This window comes from Endocarpon pusillum, assembly GCF_000464535.1.
Source record: "Endocarpon pusillum Z07020 unplaced genomic scaffold scaffold1466, whole genome shotgun sequence".
Taxonomy (NCBI): Eukaryota; Fungi; Ascomycota; class Eurotiomycetes; order Verrucariales; family Verrucariaceae; genus Endocarpon; species Endocarpon pusillum.
In genome coordinates, this window is record NW_006916017.1 from 72,456 (window position 1) to 87,860 (window position 15,405).

Below are 15,405 nucleotides of genomic sequence, written 5' to 3' on the forward strand. Positions count from 1 at the left end.
CATCGATCCCTTCCGCCCGGGCGTTCTAGAAAACCTACATCTGGACCCGGAAACCGTCCTCCTTAAACACAACCCTCGACTAATCATCGCCCGCCTCACCGGCTTCCCTCCATGGCTGGGCACGACATAAACTACCTCGCCGTCTCGGGGATTCTCTCCCTTCTAGGCGGCCCAGCTGTCCAGCCTCCACAACCACCAGGTAACATCCTCGCTGACTTTGCCGGAGGCGGCCTGGTCGCTTTTACTGGCATTCTCCTCGCGCTACTGCGCAGGGGTGTTAGTGGAACAGGGCAAGTGGTCGAGGCGAACATGGTGGACGGCGTGAGTTTTCTCGGCACGTTTGCGAGGTTGGCCATGAAAACGCGGATGTGGGATGATGAAAGAGGAAGGAATCTGTTGGATGGCGGTGCGCCGTTCTATCGGTGTTATGAGACGAAGGATGAGGGGCGATTTGTGGCGGTGGGCGCGTTGGAGCCGCAGTTCTTTGAGCAGCTGCTGCAGGGGATGGGGCTGACGGAGAGGGAAGTACTGCCTCTGGATGGGCTTGAGCGAGGACGGAACGATAAGCGGAATTGGCCGTTCATGAAAGATGTGTTGGAGAAGAGATTCAAGCAGAAGACAAGACGCGAATGGGAAGAGATCTTCGATGGGAAGGATGCATGCGTCACGCCTGTGTTGGAGATGAAGGAATTGGAGGAGCAGGGGTACGAGCAGAGAGCCATGGTCGGGCTGAGCGAATCCCCTGGGCGGGAGCCGAAGCATCAGTGGGTGCCAGAGCCGCTGAGGCCGGGTGCAGGTGGAGAGGAGATGCTGGGGCAGTGGGTCGGGTGGAAAAGAGGGAGGGATTATGCGGTCGATGGCGGTGCATTGGTGAAGCTAGAGAGGAGCAGATTATAAGCATCCAAGCGCTGTGCATCCATGCCCGGCGTGGTGCCTACCGCCCCTCCAGCCGTCTTGTGGAGTTGCTGCTCATGCACAAAACCCCAATGTTCTATCAGATCTGGCTAACTACTAACTTAGTTGCTATGCGCTCGCAAGCAGGTCATCGGCATACCGGCTCTTCTCCACCGAATCATGGCCCAGGTTGATGTTTACCAGACCCCAGTCTATATCCCACCGTGCTATCTACCTATCCAATGGTGGGATGGGGGTTTGACTACTAAGTTAGTAGTTATTACCCACCTGCTTAGCTAACCCATCTCCCCAGCCGTTAAAGCCCGGATTTATGACCTATAAATCCGGGTGAACCCCACTCCCACGGATCACTGATGCTCTTCCTCATCTCTCTCTGTGTGTGCGATAAATTAGAATATTGATGGTGATGAGAAAGAGGTCGGATGGAGAAGAGGAGGAGGAGATCCAATTCTGGCCCTGATCCTGGTCCCTGGTCACTTTCCAGCTTGGATGGGGAACAGATCGACATCGGCTACACGCGATGGTTAGCATCGTAACAAGCTCGAAGGTTTCTCTCCAGCCTTGATGACAGGGGGAGTGGAGGAAGAGAGGTGAAGATCCTACTCAGCCGCACGTTGTACGCGTTTCTTAGACCATGACACGGGGCGAGAGACGGGCCAACACGAGACGGACCAGGTTCCATAACGAAAATCAATTCCTTGCAGTGACTAATCTATGATGGATGATGCGAATCTGGCATCTCTTGCCAGCTTCAGACATGACCGACGCCCATTAGCACTAAAAAACTAACCCGACCCCGCTGCCTGGTTGTACAACAACAATAATGGTAAGTGAAGCGCCAGCAGCCCAGAATCCTTGAGCTTCACAAGCCTCCGCCGACATCAAAAACATGCAAAGCTCATCGTGTAAATAAATAAACGCCGATTACGAACCCCTTTGCTGCAGCGATTGCTAGCTGAAGCACAAAGCAGAGCCCATAGAAAGGAAAAAGAGAGAAACGTAATTGTCGAGCTAATACCCGGGGTCATCATCCTCGTCGTAGCCACGAACAGACGGATGGCAAAAAAGGTCTAGGTGGATATCTTTGAAAGCAAAGTTCTCTGGTCGTCAATAGTCAAAGTAAAGGCAGGCCGGCGGTTGCCGGCTTCGGCTGCCGTGCTTCCTCATTCATCGTCTTCATGGTGTATGTTGAACAGTCCTAGTCATGTAATCAGGCTTCTGCCGTTGAGAGCTCGATTATCGTACAAGCCTGCGTATGGGGCAGGAGGCTTTGTGGGTGGGAAGTAGAGAGACGTCTTAGACAACCACCCGTCGTTGAGCAGGCTGGTCGATTGGGATTGGAGCGCACTGAGTAACTGATGGACTGATCTTCGTCGTGGTCGCATCACCTGAGTTCGGTCTTGGTGTTGCATCTTGGTCGCGGAGTTTTTCAACGTCCTTGGTCTTGAAGCCCGCTGTGTGAACACTCTGCGGTCTTGCTCTCAAGTCCAATCCGTCTTCTTGCACGGTGGTTTGACAGACTGCGTTAGTCTCGGATAACGGCAATCCACCGTACAGGGCGCCGAGATGGTGTAGAAGAGACACGAAATAAGAATGGATCTCAGAAAAGATTTTGTCGTTACCCACAATATCCGCTAGACTCCTCGCTGCGATCTGTCCTGCCTTTCTTGGATTTCCGTCGGGATCAACGGCTCGCTGAACCAGGAATGACGATACCGGAGTGTAGTTGCGTGCCCTGCCAGCTTCTTGTTCCTCTTCATCTTTCTTCCTCTGCGCCTCTTGGGATTCAACTGCGGCAGCCTCAATGGACTGGGCCATTTTCGAAAAAGCTTCCCATACCAATGGACAAGCACGGAAGGCTCGACTTGCATCATTGCCGGCCAGGGCCACGAAGGCATAGAGGCGTCGACGACCTCGAGCCTTGGGATCAGGAAGACGGAACACGTAGGCAATTGTGTAACCATTGGTCGAATCTCCGAAGCAGAAAGGGCCGTCAGACATTCCGGCAGGGAGCAACTCACGTGACAGTGTTCGGATAACGGACGCTCGAAGGGCAGAGAAGCGGTCTGGATCGTCAAGATCTCGCGACGTGAGATATGTTAGCAGGTGATCATGACAGGTGGAGAAAAGCGAGCCGCAAGAACGCAGCGAAGAAGCCCCATCTGAGCCTTCGCTGGAGTTGTGCGAACTGGAAAGCCTCGGTTCCTCGTTTGGCGCAGAATGGTCACCAGAGCCTAGACAGACAACCTCCCGCGATCGAAGTACAGGAGCGCCATTCTTGCTCTTGCCGTCTGCCTTCAAGCTACCGGGCGCACCGTCTGGAAGCTTTCTCGTGATATCCTCTGGAACCACCAAGCTGCAGCTAGCACATGTGTCTCCTTGCGCACCGCTGAATTTGAAGCGTTTGGCTTGATCAGTCAGTTTATCACTGGGCATGAATAGCTCATGCCGTTCTATAGTGGGGCTTTCGGGTGCCGAGTCGACGGTTGTGGACGCGCCAGAGAAGTTGGTCGGCAGGGAGATGCCAGCATCGGTTTTGTGCAAGCTAGGTGGCCGGGGGAGCTGACCCGACTGGCCAGATTCATGAATTTGCGTCGCGAGCGATGTAGACGATGATGACGGGTGTAACAGCGGAGGTGGAGACAGGCATTGTGCGCATTCAAGGGGTAGGACTTGGGTGCAGAGGACTGATTTCGGGCCATGCATTTCGCAGAAATGGGTCAGGGAGAGCTGCGGAAGCGCCAAATGTCAGCGCAATGCCATAGCCGCGTTGAAGTAGATGACACCCTGCTGAGGGCTCTCGCAACTCCGACTCAAGTGACAAGATACGACTCACGATGAAATCCATCTTGCCAGATTATGATTATGGCCGAAGTTGCTCGAAAATTAGTTCAGCTAGGATAGCATGTGCAACATGCTGCGACATGATGTAGCATGGCGCAGGGCGATGCTCAAGGATACATATTAGAAGAAGAGATGCTCAGGGGTTGTTAAGTGTTTCCTGAGCGTCTCCCGATATATGGTCCAGTAATGCGTGACTAAAGGGGGCCGTTTGGTGCTGGTGGTATGCAGAGCGGGATGCGAAAGAAAGGATGGTGAGTAAGTAAAGTTTGCGATAGCCCTCACCGCCCTGACGATATTGTGACGATCAATCGGGGTTGGCTGCCGCAGTTTCTCCTTGGTCGTGCACAAGAAATAATTCAAAAGAAGGTGAAGCAGGCTCAGCAAGCCTCATTCCTCGGATATGAAGTGAGTGGCTGAAGGGTAGAAGCGGGTGGCCCGGTGGTGGTAGGAGTAGTACGGAGTAGGAGTGGTGGGAATGAAGAGTTGCTGCTTGCATAACAAATAATGGAGCGAATTCTGGAGCGAACTCGCCCGACGAAGATTGGTTGAGAGGCTTGATAGGCTTGACGAGCCAGGCGAGGCGGGACTAGATTTCCCTCAGCCGCACCATGTGGCATCCTCAATAATAAATTAATAATGCCGTGGACATGGCCCGTCCCCGCCGACAACAGGATTGGCTGCTTTCCATGCCCGACAGCGCGAGGTAGAGTGGTTGACATACTAACAATTGACAGCTGTGCGTGTCACTGGTGTATTCTCGAACGGGACTGCTTGCTGTCTGTCTAGGAGGGGATAAGGGGCTGCCTGCAGAGCTGGAGGGTGGCATGATGCAGGGGCTGCATCCATTATGTGGAATATCAAGTCGTCTCCATCTTTGTACAGGAGAGCGATAAGACGGAGAGGGAGGATGGTTGGATATCACACTGAGGGGAGCTGTATAGGAAGACAGAAGGTATTCTGGTTGCTATCATGACTGTTCCATCTGCCCTATCAGCAAGGCAGCCGCCCTTCCTAATCCCACAACGGGGTGATAGATGGCTGCCACGTGTTGCCTCGGGTGTCAGAGCAATCAAATCATCCACCACAGGCCGGCTCGCTGTATGCGCACGTCTCCGCCACGTCATGATATTGCCCTACCATTCTAGCCCTACCACCCCGCTAGCTTCCTTAACCTAATCTTGCAGCATCTTGTGCTCTTTGTGGGGTACTTACTCATCAAACTTTGTGCTTGCCAGCCTTCTCAAGCTCGTCGAAGAACCCTTCCCGTCCAGGTTCAGCTAGCGCCTCTGTGCTTGCAGGTAAACTCTCAGCACATTCACCCTCTCCACCAATAGTTGTCTCTCTTCTCCGAGATTGCAGTCGATAAGGTCGCTTTTCGCAAGCCTGGATGCTCTCCAAGTTCGCCCATAGACCCTGCTGCTGCGCTAGAACGAGAGCAATCTTGTAGCCTTTCTCTGCTTGTGATGTGATATGTGCTGCTGAGACAGGAGATTTGATGCGTAGCTGTCTGTGCTCTGAAATAGGCGCCGTGACGTAACCAAGACCTATGCACTCTGTGGTCTCAGGATCCAATGGATTTGCAACCTTGTTCCCATAGACCAAATATGGTACCTGACCATTGGGAGTATGCGCCCCAGCCGCCAGTCCGTATAATGGAGAACCGTGCTTGATGACAACAATCGCCGCCACTGAGCCATCTACTGCGGTGACCAAATATTCAGGTTTGACGCTCTGGTCAAGCATGACAATCATGGAAAGCTTGTATGATACACCTGCATTGGCAGGCAAGCCATCTCGAATTGTTGTGAGCGGAATTTGATCAAACAAGACGCGCCCATTGACGACCCCCAAAGCGTGCAGATAAGCCTGCAATTGCATTTCTCGGAAATCTTTTCCGGATTTGAGTGGAGTTCTGTTTGCTTCTGCCAGTAGTGGAGTGAGAGCTTTGTGTTCACCTCCAGCATCTGACTCCATAAGTTCTTGCAATGTTGCATTGCGAGTGTCACCAATGTAGATAATATCTGTCAGAACTATTTCTCGTACGGTAGAGAGAAGGACGTGCTTGCCAGCTCCCGTATTCCAGCCACAGGTGTTGATAATCAATGGGAAGTTTGGGTAGCCGCGATACAGGCGCAACAAATCCGACACGCAGTCCTGGTAATGGGATGGAGACTCTCGTGGCGTATAGGCTCCAAGGTAATGCATTCGTAACATGATGTTTTCAGTGGAGTCAGGGATGACCAAGTTGGTAAAGGACGGACCTAACAACGGTACGTGCACATGCGCAAGGTAGATGATGCCTGGAGCCGAAAGCTCGGGCTGTCCAGGGTCGATATCAAGAAAAAGAACGCCGTCTGGAAAGGCTTTCGTTGGTACCGTGCTCCCGGGGATACTCATAGTCAATAATGTGTTGATGAAAACACGGCACAGAGTCGACTTGCCAGTCCCCTTGGCTCCAGTGACAAGGACTCTTGGAATCGTGTTGCGTCCACCACGGAGAATTTGACGAATGGGGGGGAGCCAGTGCTCAAGCGTGAGACCTCTGAGCTCTTTCGACACATCTTTAATGTTCTTGGAATGGTAGCCTAGCTATCGAGGAGCATCAGCAGCGCGCATTGATGATCATTGTCACAGAAGCTTACCACATGGAAGGACATCATTGTCCCAAGAAAGGTAGGTTCCCATATAGCGGAAAAGTGGCGTGCAACATCTCCAAGGTAGCGAATCCCATTATCATCCGTGGAGATCACCACTTCTGCCAGAGCACTAATCGCAGTGATGGATGGAATTGAATGCATAACAGGGACGGAGACATGATGGAGGGTGGCTGATGCTTGTAGAGAAGCGCCCAGCAGGGACACTTCGCCATGTTTCACCCACAAGGAGTAAAGGCCCACCACCACCACATTCTGAGAACATCAGCATACTACAATGACACCAATACTGAATGATAATACCTCGCCCTTTTCGAGGCGCACGCTCACACTGTCACTGCCGAGCTCGACGACAGACTTGGGGGCGATGGGGAGGGTGCCTGAATTGTCAGACACAGCCAAGAAAGAATTCCCATTGTACCCGAGAACATCTTCACTGCTACCCAAAGAAGATGCGGACGGGGATTCTGGGGCATAAATCTTACCACGGACAGTGGCGAAGGCACTTCTTCCTCCTGTGATTTGTAGTCAGCACAATATCTAGGAAGGCGACCGCTGGATAGAGAAATGCTTACCATCTGTCCCCATGGAGGTGGAGAGGGCGGGTTCTTGTTCCATCTTTTTTTGTCCTGTTAGCAAAAACAAGCTCATGGTCCGTGCGTCAGGTGGGAGATAAGTGATATAGTTGCCGGCGCTAGTGACTTACCGCAACAAAAATTACTCTGAAACGGTTTTGCTGCTAGTCTCCAAATTCACAATTTGATATGCAGAGGATGGTGGTAACGTGAGTGTTGATTTCTGAAGTGCATCAAAACAAACCATCTACAAACAGAGCGGGAATCTGTGCCAAGCTTTCGTGAGCACCAGAACATACCATCTTTACACCACATTATGCCAAGGAAGAAAGACTCAGGGAAGCCTTTGGTACTAAGCGAGGAATACGTGATTGATAGCGACAGCGATGGTCTAGCACAGCCTGAATCGGTCAATTCTAAGAATTCTAGCAATGAGATTGGCAGCAAGCCTTCCCAAAAGAAGCAGAAGAGCCAGGGCACTCCCTCCAGCAAATCTACTGTCCCAGCACAAAGATCTGGAAGCGAGAGTCCTGCGAACGACGGGAAGAACGGTGTTGAGACATCTTCATCATCATCGAAGGCGGGGTCAATTGAGACAGAGTCCGATAGAGAAGGCGCTGCCCCAGCAAAGCAAAAGCTTCAGAAGAAGAGAGCGGCATCTCTGTAGGACATTTGCCTAAAGATGTGGTACAAGGGGCTGACAGATTGAATAGGCCCAACCAGACCCCTGTAGCAATCCCTGCAAAGCTCTTTCGACCTCCTAATGGCTTTGAGGAGCTACCGCCTAATGCATTGAATTCGACTACCGAGGGATTTGAAGCAGTGTCTGGAGTTCTGACTGGCAAGCAGATCTGGCATATCACAGCGCCAACATCGATACCGTTGAACTCAATCGAAGACTTTGATGTGGACGTGGTGAGAAGTGGACGTCCAATCCTCACGTACGACAGCAGGCAGTATGGTCTTGCATTTGGCGATAAGGACTCTCAGCACTTACTTCTTCCTGGAAAGGTTGGCGGCAGCAGCTACAAACGCTCAAGAGTGCATGTTTCCAAGTCCTATCATCTTCGAGAGATTCCAAATCAATCCCAGTCCACATCTTCTAAAGCCGTACAATCGACCGAAGATAGCGTCTTTTTTGCAAAGGAACAGCCCTTAGCAAGACCCCCTCGCGAACAACCAAAAATGCTCAGAATGCGGTACAAACCCTTTGGTACAGATGATAGCCCGTCTACTTCCACGAGCATCCGCGAGAATTTTGGTGTAAAAGAAGGCAGTTCAAACCCTACGTTACAACCTTCGTCCTCACTGCTGGAAAGCACATCGAAGCGAAAGAAGAAGCACAAACGACTTCATCCAAGAGAAGAAGATGGAATCATTGATGATCGCATGCAGGTAGACGAGTCTCCTGCTGAAAGTAGCGTAGTGCAAGAAACACCTTCAAAGGCTGAAGTCCTAGCAAGAAAAAGGCTTAGAGACACGAACGATGTCAGCCACCATCGGGCGACACCGAAGGAGGAGAAAAGGAAAAAGAAAAGAGCTCATGAGGAACCGTCGCCATAACGTGGTTTTGGCGTCCGCATTGTATCACCAAACCCTTTTCGCTTGCTCTATGCTCTGCCAGAAATGAGGTACTCATAATGCGGTAGTCAAGGTCAGACCTGCTCAGACTTGCTGAAAATCACCGTATTACAGTATCCAACATGGCATTCGTACTACGGTATGAGACATAAGGAATGTAAGCGTGAAAGTACTAGTAGTAGCAGCTACGTAGTAGCTTTACTACATGATCTTGGTAATGTCTCAGATGTACTCCGTACGTAGTACAGAAAGCATGGCTAGCGGAATTGGATGAGGATTGGCTGATTGTTCATCAAAAACAAGCTAATACTATCGGGGCCGCGTGGCTTTTCGGTAAGCTTCCGTAAAATACAAAAAATACTAGCTCGGAGCTAACATTCTTTATCCCGTTATCGATTAATATGGAAGTCCCCTGCCAAGACGCTCCCCTGAATATACGTACTAGGTTCTTATCGGGGCTCAGCCTGCGCTTCTCACTCCGGTCTGTGGCAAGTTTAGGCGCCCGGCAGCTAGGAAAACCGCGGGGCCCCTCAGAGATTTTGACTGCGCAACTTGTGGCATTTTCTGCTCACTCATTATACTCAGTCAAGAGTTTTTGTACTTTGAAAATATCACTGTTCGAAAGATGGGTTCCATGGCAATGCCTGCATATGCTCTTCCCAAGTCTCACCAGGACGTACGTCACCGTGATCGACTAATTTGTGCTTCCCACCTTACTAATTGACCTGCCAGCTCATGGAGAAGTCCTTGGTGGAGACCGACTCCGAGGTGGCAGAGATAATGGTATTGGCCCTGTTAGATCTAGCCTACTGGATCAGTAATTGATGACATGGACTAGAAAAGGGAAATTCAACGCCAGCGCGAGTCGATCGTCCTTATCGCCTCTGAGAACTTTACCTCCCGTGCTGTGTTCGACGCCCTTGGCTCTCCTATGTCCAACAAGTATTCAGAAGGCTACCCTGGCGCCCGATACTATGGAGGCAATCAGCACATTGACACCATTGAGTTGACATGTCAAGCTCGTGCGCTCAAAGCATTTAGCCTGGATTCGGAGCAGTGGGGTGTCAATGTGCAGTGTCTCAGTGGCAGCCCTGCCAATCTGCAGGTCTATCAGGCCTTGATGCGACCACATGAGCGACTGATGGGCTTGGATCTACCTCATGGGGGGCATTTGAGTCACGGATATCAAACACCTCAGAAGAAGCATGGTTACCTGAAGCCTGCCGACGATGGACTATAGCTGACTAGACGAGTAGGATCTCTGCTGTCTCAACCTACTTCGAAACATTCCCCTATCGCGTCAACCTTGAGACGGGCATAATCGATTATGATCAGCTTGAACAAAATGCTTTGATGTACCGCCCCAAATGCTTAGTTGCCGGCACCTCCGCCTATTGTCGCCTGATCGACTATGCTCGCATGCGTAAGATCGCTGACCTGGTTGGCGCATATCTGATCGTGGACATGGCTCACATCTCTGGTCTCATCGCTGCTGGTGTCATTCCATCTCCATTCGAGCATGCCGATGTGGTCACAACAACCACGCATAAGAGCTTGCGTGGTCCTCGAGGTGCCATGATCTTTTTTAGAAAGGGTGTGCGGTCGACAGACGCGAAGACCGGAAAGCAGCTCATGTATGATCTTGAAGGTCCCATCAACTTCTCTGTCTTTCCCGGCCACCAAGGCGGCCCTCATAACCACACCATCACAGCTCTTGCCGTTGCCTTGAAACAAGCCACCACACCAGAATTCAAGCAATACCAGCAACAAGTCATCGACAATGCCAAAGCTCTTGAGCATGAGCTGAAAAGGCTTGGTCACAAGCTCGTCGCCGACGGAACAGATAGCCACATGGTTCTTCTTGACCTTCGCAACAAGTCTCTCGATGGCGCACGCGTAGAAGCAGTTCTTGAACAGGTCAATATTGCCTGCAACAAGAACAGCATTCCAGGCGACAAGTCCGCTTTAACACCTTGCGGAATTCGAATTGGTGCACCGGCCATGACGACCCGCGGTTTCGGAGTGAAGGACTTCGAGAGGGTGGCATATTATATCGATCAATGTATCAGCCTGTGCAAGCAGGTTCAGGGTTCGTTGCCAAAGGAGGCGAACAAGCTGAAGGATTTCAAAGCGAAGGTCGCCGATGACAGTGTGCCGGAGATCTTAAGCTTGAGAAAGGAGATTGCCGAGTGGGCTGGCTCCTTCCCATTGCCCGTTTAGACGTTCTCGTCTGAACAGGGGGTCTGTTATGGTTTTGGCGTTCTTTGGGCTGGGCCTGGTGGAGGAAGCATTCAACTCATGGGAAATTGGCGTCTCCATCTTCAACGATGTGGAGGACGCTTCAGCGTCGATAGCCATTCAATGAAGGCTCTGAAATTTTTGCTCAAGTAGTCCACTGTGCTCGCAATGTCTGTTCTCTACCTGTGCTGTCCGCTTACTCCATGCCCTCCATTAGCCCAGCCTCTCCCTTCACATCTCCTTCCCGTTTCCCTTCACTAGCCCTCCTTCCCAACTCCCCCAGCACGCTCCTCAACCTTCCAATCCTTTTCTGCAATTCCTGTATTTCATCCTCCTGCTCCTCGATCGACCGCTCCACATCCGGCAACGTCGACACTGCGGCTTTGGCTTTTTGGATCTTGAGCTTGATTGGTACAGCGGCTTGAGGTAGGTCTTTGGGATCGAGGGGATCGGTGGTTGAGGGGTGAGGTGTGGATGTGGATGTGGTGGTCTGCGTGACGAGAGAAGCGTGGGGAAGACGGGTTACTAGATCGTAGATTTGAGGGAGGATATCGAAGGTTTGCGGGGGTGGAAAGGGGACGGTAGAGGTGGAGGGTGTTGAGGGCGTGAGTGCGGGTTTCGGGGTTGTTGGCATGTTCGGCTGAGCTGTGCTGGATTTTGGGATGGGTTAATGTAACATGTAGAGTAAAGTGTATCTGGATACCAGTTTCATGTAACCGTTCGGTAGAGGCTACCTAATTCAATTAGAACTGCGTGTCCGCTCTGCGCGAATGATGCCTGCCCATTGGCGTTTTATGACGTCGGGGGTCCCTTCCCGTATCTTTTACTGTAGCTTGCCCCTCCAACCCCGCCTAGCTTGCATTGGATAAAGTGATGAACAGGGCTCAATATTTTCACTCTACACGAAACACACTCGGTCTTCTTTATTTTCCAGCTTTCTTTCCTCGTTATGCTTTTGTTTTCTCGCCTCTAGACGAAGACTTTTATAGACTACCTAGAAGCTCCGGTGTTGTCCTCAACGGTCCCGGTACAAAATGGTTAAAGTCGACCAGAAAGCTGTTCTAGGTACGCACACTTCCATGACATTGTGATAACAGCTGCTGACGTCTTCACAGTTGTCATAGACGGCTGGGGCATTCCCAGCGAGACTTCCCCCAAGAATGGCGACGCCATCGCTGCCGCCGAGACACCTATCATGGACTCCTTCGCTGCCGAAGGCTCTAAAACCGCACAAGGCTACACCGAGCTCGAAGCTTCTTCCCTTGCCGTCGGGCTACCTGAAGGTCTGATGGGCAATTCTGAAGTCGGACATCTAAATCTTGGTGCTGGCCGCGTTGTCTGGCAAGATGTGGTACGGATTGACCAGACACTCAAGAAGGGAGAATTGAACAAGATCAAGACTATCCAAGAGAGTTTTAACAGAGCGAAGAACGGCAGTGGCAGGCTACATCTACTCGGTTTGATCAGTGATGGCGGTGTGCATAGCCATATCAACCACTTGTTTGGCCTTCTTCAGGTGGCCAAAGAGGTCGGTGTGCCAAAGGTCATCATTCACTTCTTTGGCGATGGCAGGGATACTGACCCCAAGAGCGGCGCCGGCTACATGCAGCAGCTTCTCGACAAGTGCAAAGAGATGGGTATTGGAGAGATTGGGACGGTGGTGGGCAGGTACTACATCATGGATCGGGACAAGAGATGGGACCGTGTTGAGATTGGCATGAAAGGCGTCGTCTTGGGTGAAGGCGAAGAGTCAAGCGATCCGGTCAAGACTATCAAAGAAAGATATGCCAAAAACGAGAACGACGAGTTCTTGAAACCGATCATTGTTGGTGGAAAGGAGAACCGGGTTCAGGATGATGACACACTCTTCTTCTTCAACTACCGCTCGGATCGAGTTCGAGAAGTCACCCAGCTGCTTGGAGACATCGATCGCTCGCCGAAACCAGGTTTCCCATATCCGAAAAACATTCACATCACCACGATGACCCAGTACAAGACGGATTACCCCTTTCCCATCGCTTTCCCGCCTCAACGAATGGATGATGTGCTCGCAGAATGGCTGGGAAAGCAGGATATCAAGCAATGCCATGTTGCTGAAACCGAGAAATATGCGCACGTCACCTTCTTCTTCAACGGTGGGGTCGAGAAGCAATTTAAAGGCGAGGACAGAGAATTGATCCCCTCTCCTAAAGTTGCGACCTATGACCTTGACCCGAAGATGAGCGCTGCAGGCGTCGCCGATAGACTTTGCGAAAGGATTGGCGATGGCAAGTACGGGTTTTTGATGAACAACTTCGCTCCACCGGATATGGTCGGTCACACTGGCGTCTATGAGGCTGCTATCAAGGGTTGCGAGGCCACCGACAAGGCCATTGGCCAAGTGTATGAGAAATGCAAGAAGGAAGGATATGTCCTCTTTGTGACGGCTGATCACGGGTACGTGTATCCCACAGAGTCATGGACAATACAAATTCTAACTTTGATCTAGAAACGCCGAAGAAATGTTGAATGAACAGGGGACCCCCAAGACCTCACATACCACGAATAAGGTGCCCTTCGTTATGGCTAACGCGCCGGAAGGTTGGAGTCTGAAGAAGGAAGACGGCGTTCTGGGAGATGTGGCGCCCACAGTGCTTGCTGTGATGGGCGTGGAGCAGCCAGAGGATATGACTGGGACAAGTTTGTTGATCAAATAGAGACACAGCGGTAACTCATAATACTCATTTGATGCAATTGAGGAGGCCCCCCGGGTGAGATAAGTGCTTAAGTCAACACTCATGTGATGCAGTTGAGGAGGCCCCCGGGGTGAAATAAGTGCTAACGCCAAAATTCGTGTGATGCAATTGAGGAGGCCCCCGAGGTGGTATAAGTGCTAACGCTAAGACTCTTGACCAACTTTCCAATTGAATTCTGGAGACATCAGAATGACAGGTAGGACTTGCCGCATCACAATTTCAGAGGACCCTTGTCGTCTAGGCCAAAAAGACAGAGTGGTAGGGCATGACCGCACCACGGAGCACAACCACTTACTACGTATACGCTAACAGTAACTGGGAAGCGTAACAGGTACTGGACGATATAGCTAAAACAGAATGGGCGAAGCGGTATGGATAAAGATGATTTCTGTGGGTGAGCATAAGAAGAAACTTCTGGAATAGGATATGGATATGTATCAGAACTAGTCATTCCTAGCACCCTGCTAACTGTCAGGGGGGGATACATCAATTAAGTGTGGTACGAAACCCACAAGCCCTATCCTTTTGGCGGAGTGGTTGATGTGTCCCTTTTCTCTAACAATACCTCTGCTTCATATCCACCTTTCTGACGTAAATTTTGACATTTTTCTCATTGGTGGCTGAAACTCAGTAGCGCAAGTGTCTAAATTAGTCTCAACGAATGACAGACATCTATTGCAACCTTAAACCCATTAAAGATATTTGCTAGGTCATCTTTGGCTTAATGATTCAGATTTGTTTTTCTACTGCGACATTGATTGGGCATAATCTGGTGGGCCGCGCGCTTATCTGCCAATTATAAGCTCTTATCCGTCATCGCGTTTGTAACAACCAATTAGAAAAATGTCAAAATTTACGTCAGAAAGGTGGATAGAGTCATGCATCAAAAGTAATCAATATACTACGCTAATAAGATGAGTAAAGCTAGCCTTTCTTGTACTAGGACATAGTTAGTTGTTGGTAGGGACGGAGGGATGGTGAGAGGTGGCGGATGGCTAAAGCTTAACTGACACAGGCCTGTGAGCTACGTCAAATAGCCTCTAGGGGTCTCGAAGGAAAGGGGGTCATAGCAACAGCTCCAGGCTCCACCCTTACTACGGTGGGAGGCAAGTATTATTAGCTTTAAGCTTGAAATTTTGTTTTTAATACAGCCTTGACGGATTTACACTTTAATGGAACGACGTTAGTCTGTATGGTTCCCAGAACAGAGCTAATCATCATGATAAATAAGGGGCTGAGACTTATTATGCCTCCGGATGACGCCGGACCTTGTATTGTCACGCTAACTCTACTTATGCCTCTTCCCGTAGTACTACGGTATCAGGCGGAATTTTTGTCCCCCCCCCTGGTGAAAAGTTTAGTATCCGTACAAAACGTACTATGTAGAATTAAGTATAAACGTCCGCCATATAGCCTAAAAGGACTAATCTCTAAAATCAAGTTTCTACATTCCATTAGCACTTGTAACTGCTTGACATTTGTCTGCATCCACTGAAGGAGCTTCTTAAGATAGTCAGAAGATACAGCATCTTATGAAGCAATTATCAGCCGCCCTCTTATCATCAAGCTCATTGGTATTTATACAGAATTGGTAGAATGCGTAGGGAATAGAATGAACAGAATTTGCAGGATGAGCAAAATTCGTGCGAAATAGCGACAGGGATGCTGACAGGGCGTGAGTGTGTAAAAAACACGTTTGTAAGATATTTTGACTGGGGGGGGTTCCAAAAATTCGGCCTGTAACCGTAGTAAGCACATTTTTTATGTGACGCTAATGCTTGAGTGTGCTAGTGGCGCTCTATCTTTATCGTATATTGATGACTTTTAATACATGACTCCGTACTCCGTACCGTAGTAAGATAG

The 15,405-nt window shown here is 50.4% G+C and overlaps 7 protein-coding genes across 7 annotated transcripts; 4 read left to right on the forward strand and 3 right to left on the reverse strand.

Annotated features, from left to right (window-relative positions):
• Positions 1-111: 111 nt before the first annotated feature.
• EPUS_06376 (uncharacterized protein) lies at positions 112-897 on the forward strand (the record flags this gene model as incomplete). The annotated part of the gene is made up of 1 exon (XM_007802048.1): positions 112-897. The coding sequence occupies one exon, from the start codon at positions 112-114 to the stop codon at positions 895-897; it is 786 nt and encodes a 261-aa protein (XP_007800239.1).
• A 1,314-nt stretch (positions 898-2,211) lies between these two features.
• EPUS_06377 (uncharacterized protein) lies at positions 2,212-3,621 on the reverse strand (the record flags this gene model as incomplete). Its single annotated transcript, XM_007802049.1, has 1 exon — positions 2,212-3,621. One exon carries the CDS (start codon positions 3,619-3,621, stop codon positions 2,212-2,214), a length of 1,410 nt encoding a protein of 469 aa, XP_007800240.1.
• A 1,353-nt stretch (positions 3,622-4,974) lies between these two features.
• EPUS_06378 (uncharacterized protein) lies at positions 4,975-7,031 on the reverse strand (the record flags this gene model as incomplete). Its single annotated transcript, XM_007802050.1, has 4 exons — positions 4,975-6,348; positions 6,402-6,668; positions 6,717-6,928; positions 6,989-7,031. 4 exons carry the CDS (start codon positions 7,029-7,031, stop codon positions 4,975-4,977), a joined length of 1,896 nt encoding a protein of 631 aa, XP_007800241.1.
• A 273-nt stretch (positions 7,032-7,304) lies between these two features.
• Positions 7,305-8,551, forward strand: EPUS_06379 (uncharacterized protein; the record flags this gene model as incomplete). The annotated part of the gene is made up of 2 exons (XM_007802051.1): positions 7,305-7,651; positions 7,702-8,551. The coding sequence occupies 2 exons, from the start codon at positions 7,305-7,307 to the stop codon at positions 8,549-8,551; spliced, it is 1,197 nt and encodes a 398-aa protein (XP_007800242.1).
• Positions 8,552-9,194: 643 nt separating this feature from the next.
• On the forward strand, positions 9,195-10,789 carry EPUS_06380 (Serine hydroxymethyltransferase; the record flags this gene model as incomplete). The annotated part of the gene is made up of 4 exons (XM_007802052.1): positions 9,195-9,245; positions 9,302-9,352; positions 9,408-9,643; positions 9,826-10,789. The coding sequence occupies 4 exons, from the start codon at positions 9,195-9,197 to the stop codon at positions 10,787-10,789; spliced, it is 1,302 nt and encodes a 433-aa protein (XP_007800243.1).
• A 214-nt stretch (positions 10,790-11,003) lies between these two features.
• EPUS_06381 (uncharacterized protein) lies at positions 11,004-11,441 on the reverse strand (the record flags this gene model as incomplete). Its single annotated transcript, XM_007802053.1, has 1 exon — positions 11,004-11,441. The coding sequence occupies one exon, from the start codon at positions 11,439-11,441 to the stop codon at positions 11,004-11,006; it is 438 nt and encodes a 145-aa protein (XP_007800244.1).
• Positions 11,442-11,841: 400 nt separating this feature from the next.
• On the forward strand, positions 11,842-13,503 carry EPUS_06382 (uncharacterized protein; the record flags this gene model as incomplete). The annotated part of the gene is made up of 3 exons (XM_007802054.1): positions 11,842-11,872; positions 11,923-13,243; positions 13,296-13,503. 3 exons carry the CDS (start codon positions 11,842-11,844, stop codon positions 13,501-13,503), a joined length of 1,560 nt encoding a protein of 519 aa, XP_007800245.1.
• Between the last annotated feature and the right edge of the window lie 1,902 nt (positions 13,504-15,405).